The sequence below is a fragment of the Macrotis lagotis genome, chromosome X (assembly GCF_037893015.1).
Source record: "Macrotis lagotis isolate mMagLag1 chromosome X, bilby.v1.9.chrom.fasta, whole genome shotgun sequence".
In the NCBI taxonomy this organism is placed as follows: Eukaryota; Metazoa; Chordata; class Mammalia; order Peramelemorphia; family Peramelidae; genus Macrotis; species Macrotis lagotis.
In genome coordinates this window covers 701433224-701445384 of record NC_133666.1, presented here as the reverse complement: position 1 = coordinate 701445384, position 12161 = coordinate 701433224, and the positions used below count along the sequence as shown (strand labels likewise).

Genomic DNA, 12161 nt, shown 5'->3' with positions numbered 1-12161 from the left:
CTTCACCTTCATTAAACTTACAAAACACCTTATTTGGATACATTGCATTACGTACTCGTAAGTCTGAACACACTTTGAAGCTCTTTCCTTGTGTATAACAATTATTGGGACTCTTTCCTATTCTAGGTTGTGAAAAACCTACTGGTCCTAGATTGAAATTTTTGCAATAGTTATATTCATGCCATCTCAATTTATTAGAATGCTTCCTTGGGGAAATTTTCACTTGCTGAGAATGTTTCACCTCATTGCTCTGCTTCCTCTTTAAACTGTCAACACAATCCCAAGCTTCTTGTAACTTTAAGAAACACGAACCATCTTTTGTAAGTTTTTCCTGAGATGGTTCTTCCAATGAAATATCCAGCTCCGGAAGTGATTCCTTGGTTTCATGATTTATCTCCCAATCTGAAAGAAAATTTTAAAATGTAAATATGCCAGCTGCCCCTTTTGTATACAAATTCTCTCATCTTTGTTCTCCATCAAGAACCATCACTCTCTATGACTATTTTCTGCCTGTTGCTATGTAGTTTTCCTAGCCCCTTCTGACAAATTAAAAGTCATTTTTCATGTGCTTATGTGCCAAGTCCAACGCCTGACTGTGGATTTATTTCCTTTGGAATCTAGTTTATACAGTTCATTCCACTTAAATCCTTTTCTGATTTTTAAGTAGTACCAGATAGTTCTGCAATTTCCGCTTTATTGTATGATTTTGAGTTCTTTTAATGCATAGCAGGAACTGCAATAAAGGCTCTCCTATTACAATAGTAACTTGGTTGTTTGATCTAGTAGGTCTTTATAGATTTGGAGGTAACTCCTTCTAAGCCATAGTGACTTGGGTCTGATTTCTGTTACCCCTTTGGTCTAGCAGTGCCTCTGACAAATCTTAGCTCTTGTCCTCATCCTAACAGTCCCTGAAATATGGATACAAAGGCTTGGCTTGCTCCAAATGATTAGGCTGGGTGAGGCAGAGACTTTTTAGGGATGGATGAAATTTGGTCAAGGAGATTTTACCATTCTAGTTCTAGATGTTTTTATACAATTTTACTAATACCTTCACAGACTAATCATCAATCATCATCTTTTCTAAACCATTTCAAAAGCTTTGCTCTTGGACAGCTAGGTGGCCCAGTGGATAGAGCACCGGCCCTGGAGTCAGGAGTACCTGAGTTCAAATCCGGCCTCAGACACTTAATGATTACCTAGCTGTGACTCCTTGGGCAAGCCACCTGACCCCATTGTCTTACAAAAACTTAAAAAAAAAAAGCTTTGCTCTTAGCAGATATATATATATATATATATATATGTATACATATATAGTCTCTTCTCATCAATCCCAGTGCATCTATTTGTGTGGAAAGACCTATTTGCCTACCCAGGCCTGTATTACCATATAAGTCTTGGGATGGACAGAAGGTTAAGGAGGATTCATTAGTTAGTCTGATGTCCAGTTCCACTCCAAAAGCAGTAAGTGACCCCAAAACACACATTTTAGGGTGTGTGTGTGTGTGTAGGGGGAGAGGGGGTCTCGGAGGAGTGTAAAGTCATCACCCAGGCTGATGTCCTCTTACCTGGAACAACCCTATTCACTCTGAGACCTGGATCTCCAGGTTTTCCAGAATTTAGTCACACAATTCCTGGTGATGTAAATCCACTCATCTTTAAAACAGTCTTTGAAGCTAAGACACAAGCCAAATGATTAATAACTGAATATATGAAAACTAGTTATTTTACTTAGTGAAAAACGTACCAGAATCTCTTGTCATATGGGATGGACTAATTCTTTTTCCTTAAAAAGGCACTGAAGCATTTCTTGGAACTTAATTGGAACAGGGGACTGAAGCTGGAGCCATGACCATCACTAGCTGCTTCTGTCCTTCTCTGACAGAGCAGAGGCAGGAGAGCTATGTTCAAATGAATCATATACAATGTCCCTGATGCAGGGACTGCCCCACTGAATATTGTTCCCCTGCGGCTTGGGCTCAATAAATCTTTTTTAACTGTTTAATAATCTCGGACCTAAACTATGAGGGGCCCAGCCTGAGTCAGGCTGTCACCCACCCAGGCCACTGCCCCAGCTGCTAGCTCACACGGATAGTGTTTTTCCCCTCCCAAGCATCCTCCCCTCCCCAGGGAAGGTATGGCAACAAGGACTTATGAAGTCCCACCTATTTGCTAGGCACTGAATTATGTGCTAAGGATACAAATACAAGATCTCAAGAAAGTCCCATTCTATTGGTGGAAGGCCACATTAAAGGAGAGGAGGAAAGGTGTCTTACATGGGTTCATGGCATTCAAGTCTGGAAAGTCAGAAGCGTGGCTATGGAGAATGATGGTGGCTGACCTGGGCCATTCCCCGAAATAGGTCCTGGGAAAAACTCACCACTGAGAGAAGGTGATGGGCATGGTGGAGGTGTGCTCCATTGTGGGAAGGTCAGAGGGAGTGATGGATCTTCCACAGTGAGGATGCCTTCGGTGTGGAGGGAGATTTCAGGGAGAGACTGCAGCTGGGGGGCGGTGCTGAAGTCCACCAAGTCAGAAGCACAACCTGGAGGATGAATGAAAATTGGTCAGGCTGGGTCTCTCTCCAAAAATGGAGGCTCTGAAAGGCACTCACCAATGGAGAAGGGGATGTTGCACTGTGATGAGACCATGGGGCTGGTTTGATGTTCTAAAGTAAAGGGATTTTCTACCTTCTACTATCCCCCCACCCCTACCCCTCACCCCAAATCAAAACTCCCTTCCCTGGTTACCACTTTCCTATGCAAGCTTCTTGAAAGCAGGGACTTTATTTATAGGAAAAAAAACATTTATTCCTAGCAATTAGCACTGTATTTGTCATATACAGTAAACATTTACTAACTGTTCTTTCATTTATTCATTCAGTCTACCAAATGGGTCTTTTTTTTTAAGATTTTACCTTCTCCCTTGCTTCCCCACCCCCCATCAAGAAAATGGCTGCAGATTTCATCTTGGTGGAAAGGGCAAATATGCAATTCCTTTACCCCATTTTAGCACCTAGTCACAGATAATGGGTATTTCTCATCTGGGATCTCTAGATGACTCCACTGACTTTGCAAGAATAACCTCTATAAGCTCTCTAAGCCAAGAGACTGTGCAACTGGCTAAAATCCTCCATGAACCTATCAGACAGTACCTTTATTAACCATTCCTCTAAGGATACATTTTTTAAAATTTAATATTTATTTATTATCATTTTGTACAATGTTTTTTATACATTAATAAACTATTCTTGTTTAAGAGTAAACAACATACCTCCCCCCCACCAAAATATAGACTCACTTGAGTGATAAAGTAAAGGGGAGTGGAAAAAAAAATTAAAATTAAGATTAAAAAATAATAATAGTAATAATTGTAGGTATGGCCTCTACGGATACATTAACTTGCACTCTGAAATTCTCCAATCACCTCTCAAGTTCCTCCATGAGGAAAATAATCCTCCCCTCCACCCCAATCCTCTATGGAGAAATTTCCTCTCTGGAGAAGTAATGGGAATGGGGAGGGTTAAGTAATAGAATAGGCCTAAGGCTCTCTTCTCACCAGTAGAGGCTCCCAATCCTCATCTTTATTTCTGTACCTATGTTCTTCCCTTAAAATTCCAATTTCGGAAAAGCTTACTAATTTTCTGGGGAAACCTCTGGGTCCCAGCTACAGTCTATTAGTCTTTACCCTTTTAGCATTGCCCTTTTAATCTCTAACAATAGTCAAAACCTGCTCTTCTGACTTAAGTGTGTGGTCCATCAAAGTCCAAGTTCATTCACTTCTGCCTCTCGTTGCCAAATGCCTAAGAATGCATTCTCTGGATTGTCCCTAGGATGACCATCTAGCTTTTCCAATACCATTCATAACAGTGAAGAGATCCTAACATTTTCTACTTTCCCTGTCATGTTCTTTAAGCATCCATAGAGCATCCCTTAGAGGGTAAAGAGATGCTTCTTCCTCACCCCACTGAAAGGATTTCCCATAGAATAATTTTGTCTGTCATCCAAGGCTCTCTGTATCCCCCATTTTCATAATAAATTTAACCATTACATTACTGCCATCAATTCCTGCTTACCAATACCAAATGTTCTTGGCCAGGCTTGGCTCAGACCACTCCAGAGAGTCAGGCTTGGGACTAAAATGTCATGAGATACTTGGGAAAGACCAAAAAGATACCATTCCTCGTTCAAATAAAGGCTCTTCCCCCATCTCCACACTTACCCGAGCTAGCAAATGCTCAATGGGCAGTCCACCAAAAGCATCATTTTATGCTTCAGAGGATGAAGACGATAAGGAGGGAACAGAGGGCAAAAACAAGCATATATGTAGCGTTAACTACCTATCAGACCCTGGACTGGGGGAGGGTCTGATTATTATTATTATTATTATTATTATTATTATTATTATTATTATTATTATTATTCCTACTTTACAAGGAAGAAAACTGACAGGCAGAGGTACAGGAACTTGCCAAGGGTCACAGAGCAGGGAGCTGCCTGACCTACCCCTCCCCGCCCCAGGCAGAACCAAATTCCCCCATCTGAGAAAAGCCAAGGCCTTTAATACTTTGGTGGCCAGGGAGCCAAAGCAGCAGTCTCCCAGTTGCTTCTGCCTTAGCTAACTATGTGTGGGATTCTCATAAAAGCGGTGCAAAGGCGGGACAGAAGCCAGTCATGGCTGTAATCACCAAACATGTGCTGTGCTAAGACTGGGAGTACAGGGAAAAGGGCCCAGAACAGAAAGGGTCTATGGGCCACACTTTTCCCAGGAACACTCTCTGAAGTAGAACTCAAATACATGCCCAATGGCTGAACAAACTTGGATCCCCCCGAGAAACCTCAGGGAGGAGCTATCTCCATTTGAGTAAAGGGTCACACAAAGGCAGGATTGGGATCTTTCTGATTATATACCCCCTAGTCACTTTGAGGAACATAACAAAGCAATATTGCTGGGCCACAAGAAAGGACTCAGGTGAGGAATTCAGCAAAATGTGGAAAGGATTTAGTGAAATGAGCCAGGGTGAAAAAGCCTATCCAAAAGAGAAATAAATACAATAACTACAAGTGCCTAGTGACTCGGAGTCAGGAAGACCTGACTTCAAATTCTGCCTCAGGTGCTTGGTTTCCTCATCTGTGCAAAGGGCTCCATCCATAGTGGTGCTAGGGGAGGGGTGGAGGGGATCTTGACTCAGATATAAAAAGAAAAGGCCTAAAATTTTTTAAAATGACAACAAATGAACAGCTGTGGGAGTCAGAGTCAGAGAGTGCCTGCAGATAAGTCTGCCTTTCTGAGGCCCCTCCTCCTCTAGCCCTGGAGGAGTCAAGGTGGCCTCTTGTCCCCAGGCCTGGACAGAATGCCCAGAGAGGCCAAAAGTGTTCACCTGCAAGGCTGTTCCTGGGGCTTTCTCCCTCTGGAATCCAAGGGGCTTCTCCTTGTTCCAACTGTTGGATTACATCTGGTTTAGACACGGTGAGGCCTGTTCATTGAACATGGGACAGAGAATCAGCAAAGAACTGATAATGCAATCCAAGGCCCTATGTCCATGAGGGTCTATGGGGATACAACCAGCTCTCCCAGAGGGTAAGCAGATCTCTGCAGGACAACTCTGCATGGTATTGCGAACAAGGGAGAAGGAATGGGCTGGAGAATGGATCTGGGCCTGGCAGACACAGTCCCTTTGAAAGGATTCTGTCCTGGGACCCCTGGGGAGAATTCCTTTGGGAACAGAGTATAGAAGAGCTCCAAGCTTTAGGGCAACAGAATCAACATGTTAGGTTCTAGAGGTTTAAAGCAAAGTTCATCAGCACACAGATAACATACATGTCCTATCTCTCTTAACTATAAAAGGATTAGTAATCTCGGGCCTTTGCATATAAGAGAAAAATTGCCCAACTCGTGACTGTTATAAAAACGGGAAGAAATAAAGACCCTTAGATGAATCCTGAGGGCAGACCCCTTCTTACCCAGGCAGACAAGGTTCCTGAAGTTCTCTAGCATCACCTCCCGGTACAGCTCCTTCTGGAAGGGGTCCAAGTGCCCCCATTCTTCCAGGGTGAAGTCCACAGCCACATCCCTGAATGTCACAGACCCCTGAAACAACAAACACAATTGACCTGACCCAGGGGCTGTTCCTCAGGAAAACCTAGTGGGAGGCACGCTGTGGGAAGGAGGTGTTCAGACCAGATCAGTGCTAGGACTTCCTACAGTCTACCTAGCCTGGGATGGGTGCTGATCATCAGATCAAACAATAATAATGAGAATAAGAGTTCACGTTTCTAGTGCACTTTTCAATTTACAAAGCGTTTAACTCACAACAACCTTGTAAAGCAACAAAGCCATTGTTCATTCATCATTCCCATATTATAGAAGTCAAAACAAAGAAATCCCTTGCATCCTGCAATCAGCCAGTCACTATAAGAACTGGGTCAAAAACCAAGGTTTTCTATTTTCTCAATCTGTGATCTTTCCCCAAAATCATACTATCTCTTGCTCCATTAACTCAAAGTCCACAGGTATACATTGTCTCACAGAGATACATCATTGTTAAACTCCCAAATTATATATTAGAGATCATCTACAGTCATAACATAATTAAACTGAAGAATTTAAGAAAACAAAAAAAGGAGAATTGACAAAGCAGAAAAATAAAAAAATGGGAAAAATTTCATTGAAGTAGCAGCAGTCTCCCTGAGAAGTATGGCAGCTGAGGCAGATTTCAAAAATTTCAAAAATGGAATAAAAAGCAGAATAAATTTTTTAAATACCAGAAACAATAAAACTGAAAGACAAAGGTCAATCAGATGTTCTAAGAAATATTAAAATTTTAGAAAACTATGAAGAAACAAAATCTGAATCATAAAACACACACAACAATATGAGAAAATTGCCCAGAAATAATGGAAATAGAAGACATGGTGCAAAAAGACTTTTGCAGAACTAAGAGGAACTCTGAGCTTGACTCATCCACATGCAGTTGTCAAATTTCAAACTTTTGAGGTTGAGATTTTTTTTTCCTTTTCAAGGAGATTCCTTTTTTGTTTGTTTTTGTAAGGCAATGGGGTTAAGTGACTTGCCCAAGGTCACACAGCTAGGTAATTATTAGGTGTCTGAGGTCACATTTGAATTCAGGTCCTCCTAACTCCAGGGCTGGTGCTCTATCCACTGCGCCACCTAGCTGTTCCTCAAAGAAAGATTCTTACAAGTAGGCAGGATTAATCAATTTACACCAATTTGAATTTTCCAATGAGGGCAATGAGATGAAGAAAATACCATAATAGGTATAAAGGAAACAGGCCTACATTATCAGAGAATCTATCCTGCAAACTGAGTATATGCCACTGAAGAAAATTTTTCTTTTTAATTAAACTGCAAATTTTAATTACTTGGTGATAAGAACTCCAGAACTGGACAGATCTGGATATGCCAACTGGCTGATTATGTCACATAAGCAATCTAACTTCGTATTGCCTTAAAATACAGAGCTGAGTATGACTATAGGCTAATGGGATGTCAAGAAGCATCAAGTGGATGGCCAGCTTTTCAGATATACAGTATCAGGGTCAACAGAGATAAAAGCTGTTCTGTTTTTCCAGGATTACTCAAAGAGTTTGGCAGAAACAAAAACTCTTAGAGCAGTATCTAATATTATATTGCAAGATAATGAAGAAATGGATAAATTGTCTAAATATTTTAAAAATCATTCTATAAAAAAATTGGAGGAAAATATAAGAGAAACCTACAACTGTGAATAGGGACAAATTCATGGACAAAAGTTAGAGAACATTATACAAGGGAGTTTTATTTTTATGAAATTAAAGGGCATTTCTACAAACAAAAATCAATGCATCTATAATAAGAAAAAAACTTTATGCATTGGAGGAAAGTATTTTTTCCCTAAGGTCTAATAGCCAAAGAGACAGACATTATCCTAAATAGATAAACTAAATCATTCTCATTAGGCAAGCTATTGATGTATGTGAAGAAATAAGTAAATAATCTGGAATTATTTAAATTAAAATACCTCTGAGATATCTCAAATCTGAATCCATTACAGCAGCAAAGAGGTTAAGATTGAAATTGGAAATACTGGAGGGACTACAGGCAGACTGTCATATACATTCATTACGGGTGTAGCTATAAACTGGTCCAGTCTTTCCTGAAAAAAGCTGAACTATGAAAGAAATGTAGCTAAAGTGCTCCTAGTCTTTGATCTAGCAAAGGCTCATAGCTCAAGGATCAATAACAACAAATATTGTTCAGAGGCTATTCACAGAGAAGTTAGGCCGCCCCCTCTCCCACTCAAGGGGCCTGAAGGTGGTGGCCTGTTTCTTCTCTAATGATAGTAGCTCAAACTCCCTATCAGCTACCCCCACCCCCCCTCCTTGTTCCTTCTCTAGGGATTAGCATCTCAAGTATATTTATCCACTTTACATTAACTTTCTCAAAAGAATATTTACTTCAATGATAAGGCTAGAACAGAAGCAAAAGCCCTTGCCCCAAACATCTCCCTTATTCCCTCAGTCTCTGGGGAAAGGGGTCTCAGACTGTGGCCTCCATGAGGCATGATTGCTGGATGAGACCTCTTCTCAGTTACCATTAGGTGGGTCCTTCCTTGCTCCTTGGGATATAGATGCTAGGATGGTTGAAAAACCCAGCACAGGCTCTATCTCCCAGATTCCTGGACTCCTAGAGTCTTGCTCTTTCTGATATTTCAAAACTCACAAATCTGAACTTTTCAGATCAATCTCTTTTAAATCAAACAAAAAAAAAATGAGCAAGGACAAAGGTCCTTTTTGAAGGTAACTTGAACTCTGGTTCTGTAACTGCAGCCAAACAATGGGGCTCAGCCACTTGGTGAGATTGGGATTGGTTACAGACTAAGCATTTACCAATGTCTCTCCCCAAAAAGGCTTCCAGTCTCAGCCTCTTTCACAAGAGGAGCACCATCAGAGTCACCCAGCACATGTGCTGGTCTTCATTACAATAGAAACAAAGGTCCCATAGGTAACCAAATCATCCTCACAGCACTGTTTGCAAGAGATTAGAAATAAATTAGATGACCAATAATTGGAAAGTTTCATATGGACTATCCTTGTGCCATAAGGAATGATGAAAATACTGATTTAGCTCCCTTTTTTTTCTGGCAAAGTAATGTGGGGGTCGAGGAACTGTTATATCAGAATAAATGTTTGAAAATTTAAAAATTTAAAAAAAAACAAAGGCTGGAAATTTCAGGAAAAAATTACTTGAAAGAGGGAACAAGGAGAATGAGATCATCAAAATCACAAGACCACATACAAAGTACTGAGATGCTCTCTCAGTAAAGAGCACCCCCTTACCTGGTTGGTCTGGGCTGTCAGGAAGACTGGGGCCATCTCTTTTACTTTAAAGTAGTTGCCTCTTGAGAAAGGGCTTTGTTGTCAGATGGCAGAGCTGGGGAAGAGAGAGATAGTAAAAAAAACCTTCCCCTACACTCCCCTCATTACCCCCCCCCCATAAAGGTCATAAAGAGTACATTTTCAATCCAGTTCAATTAAAAAATATATTAAGTGTTTACTCTCTATAAGCTGGGCATTGAGAAACAAAAAAAAAGAAAGCCCCTCAGGGGGCACTGAGACTTCCAGTATTGACAGTGACCAGAACAGAATCAGGCAGCCCATCCTCTCCCATGCACCCCAGAAAAATCCCCAAAGTGGCATCAGCCCAAATAATGGTCAAGAATGCCCATGAGAAACTATCATCAATGACGTCCTCCTCCCTCCCCCTAGATCTGCACAAAAAATCAGACAGAATCCCAAGGGCTACAAGAAGGGAGTCACTGGCACAGACAAATAAAATGAAAGCCTCCCAGTCCTCCTAGAAAGGGGCCAGAGGACACATGGTTCTGCATCTAGGGCCAGCAAAAAACCCCTAGTGAGGTCCATGGGAGCCACGGGGCTCAGCTCAGTTGTCCTCTGTTGGGGATGGCCTCAGCTCATACTTCTACTATAAGCTGGAATGACAGGAAGCGTGCCAGGGAAAGGTTTCCTATAGGGGAGTGATCTGAAGCCAGAGAAGCAGGAGGCAGAGACAAGTAGGGAGGAGGCCCTGGTCCCTGGGAGGGGGAGGGGTGCCATGGTCAGAGCTGTGTTATAGGAATTCCACTCATGGAAGATGGCATGGAAGATGGACTGGGGTAAGGAATGACATGATGCAGGAGGACCAAGCAGTAGCTATTACAACTGTGAAAAGGTGAGAGTGGGTACCGGGGAGGTGGTGGGGCACAGGGGAGAAAGGGAAGGCATAGAAAGATGCTACAAAGATAAAACCAACAGGATATGACAACAGATTGGATATGGGGAGTGAGAAAGAGTAGTCAGCCATTCGACAACCATTTATTAAGCACCTACTATATGCAGGTACTGTGCAAAAGAACGGGAGGTCATGAAATGCCAGGATCCTAAACCTCAAAGATCCAGGGAGGCATAAAGCCTATCAGTGCTCTTGGGTTGGACCTCCTAGGAGAACCTGGTCAAGACCAAGGGGGGCTGCCCCACCCAGCCAAAAGTAAAGCAGAAGATACCCTTTACCCTGCAATACCACTACTGGGTCTATACCCTGAAGAGATGATGAAAAAAGGGCAAAACCATCACTTGTACAAAAATATTTATAGCAGCCCTGTTTGTGGTGGCAAAGAATTGGAAATCAAGCAAATGTCCCTCAATTGGGGAATGGCTTAGCAAACTGTGGTCTATGTATGTCATGGAACACTATTGTTCTATTAGCAACCAGGAGGGATGGGATTCAGAGAAGCCTGGAGGGATCTGCATGAACCGATGCTGAGTGAGGTGAGCAGCACCAGAAGAACACTGTGCACCCCAACAGCAACATGGGGGTGACGAGCAACCTCGATGGACTCACACATTCCAGCAGTGCCACACTCAGGGACAGTCTGGGGCTGTCTGCGATGGAGAATGCCATCTGTGTCCAGGGCAACGACTGTGGGGTGTGAACAATGACCTAGGATATTCCCATTAATTAAAAAATACCTGCTATCTTACTGTCTGATCTCGCTATCTCTTATACTGCTTCTTCCTTAAGGATGTGATTTCTCTCTCATCACACTCAACTGGGATCCGTGTTACCATGGAAACAATGAAAGACCGGCAGATTGCCTTCTGTGGGGGGCGGGGGAGGGGAGTAAGATGGGGGGGGAATTGTCAAATTCAAAATGAATGAAAGCTTTCAGAAACAAAAAGCAAAGCAGGAGCGGGGGACGGGACGCGGCGCGTGGGGAGCCTGCGGGGGTGACGGGCAGCCCAAGTGGCCGGTGGGCTGGGCCCCGGGCCTGGCCGCGGTCACCCGGCCCTCGGCGGCAGCCCGGGGCGAAGCGCTGCCGGCGGCCGGGCCGCGCCTGACGAGGGGGCCGGGCCGGGCCAGCTCCGCGCGCCCCCGTGGAGGCGGCGCCCCCCGGGCCGCGCCCCTGCTGCCCGGCCCGGCCCGGCCCGGCCCGGCCCCGGCCCCGGCCCCGCAGCCCGGCCCCGGCCCCGGCCCCGCAGCCCGGCCCCGGCCCCGGCCCCGCAGCCCGGCCCCGGCCCCGGCCCCGCAGCCCGGCCCGGGCCCGGGGGGCGCCGCACCCAGCAGGCAGGCCCGGGCACCGCGCATGCGCAGCGCGACAGCCGGCGGCCAGGGGAGCCGCGGGCCCGCTGATTGGCTCATGGCCCCATTCCCCTCCCCCACCGCGCCGACCAATGGGCTCCGACCCCAGGTGATGGGCGCCCCGCCCCTCCCGCCCCCCGCCCGGCCCCCTCGCCCAGCCTCGGGCCCCTACTTACTCCAGCCCGGGGCGGACGCAGGACTGGAGCCCCGGCGGGGGCGACGGCCGAGGACGGAGTGGGGCCGAGACGGTCGCGGGCGTCCCCGGGAGGTCAAGAGCCCAGGACGGCGGGGCCCGGACGAACGGGGCTGACGGCGGCGCCGCCGAGGATGGGGACCTGGCGGAAGTGACGTCAGCGACTCTTCCTCACGCTCCTTCTGGTTCCGCCCACTGTGGCTTCCGGACCAATCCGGGGAAGAGTCTTTCCGCCCGCCCCCTCTCGCCCCGGTTTCCGTAGTAACCACCGCCTGAATACTCTACGCCTTCTGGGAAATGCAGTGCGCCGCCCCAGGGCGCCTGGCGCGCATGC

At 45.0% G+C, this 12161-nt stretch overlaps 2 protein-coding genes across 2 annotated transcripts in view; both read right to left on the bottom strand.

The window, feature by feature from the left end:
• LOC141497215 (uncharacterized) overlaps nt 1–12161 on the bottom strand; it is a 61013-nt gene that overhangs the window by 16871 nt on the left and 31981 nt on the right. The window lies entirely within an intron of this gene.
• LOC141497182 (zinc finger protein 90 homolog) lies at nt 331–12058 on the bottom strand. The gene is made up of 7 exons (XM_074199834.1): nt 11811–12058; nt 10897–11153; nt 9336–9429; nt 5961–6087; nt 5378–5473; nt 1566–2542; nt 331–402 (listed from the first exon to the last, which is right to left on the bottom strand). Exons 3-6 carry the CDS (start codon nt 9369–9371, stop codon nt 2289–2291), a joined length of 513 nt encoding a protein of 170 aa, XP_074055935.1. The 5' UTR covers nt 9372–9429; nt 10897–11153; nt 11811–12058; the 3' UTR covers nt 331–402; nt 1566–2288.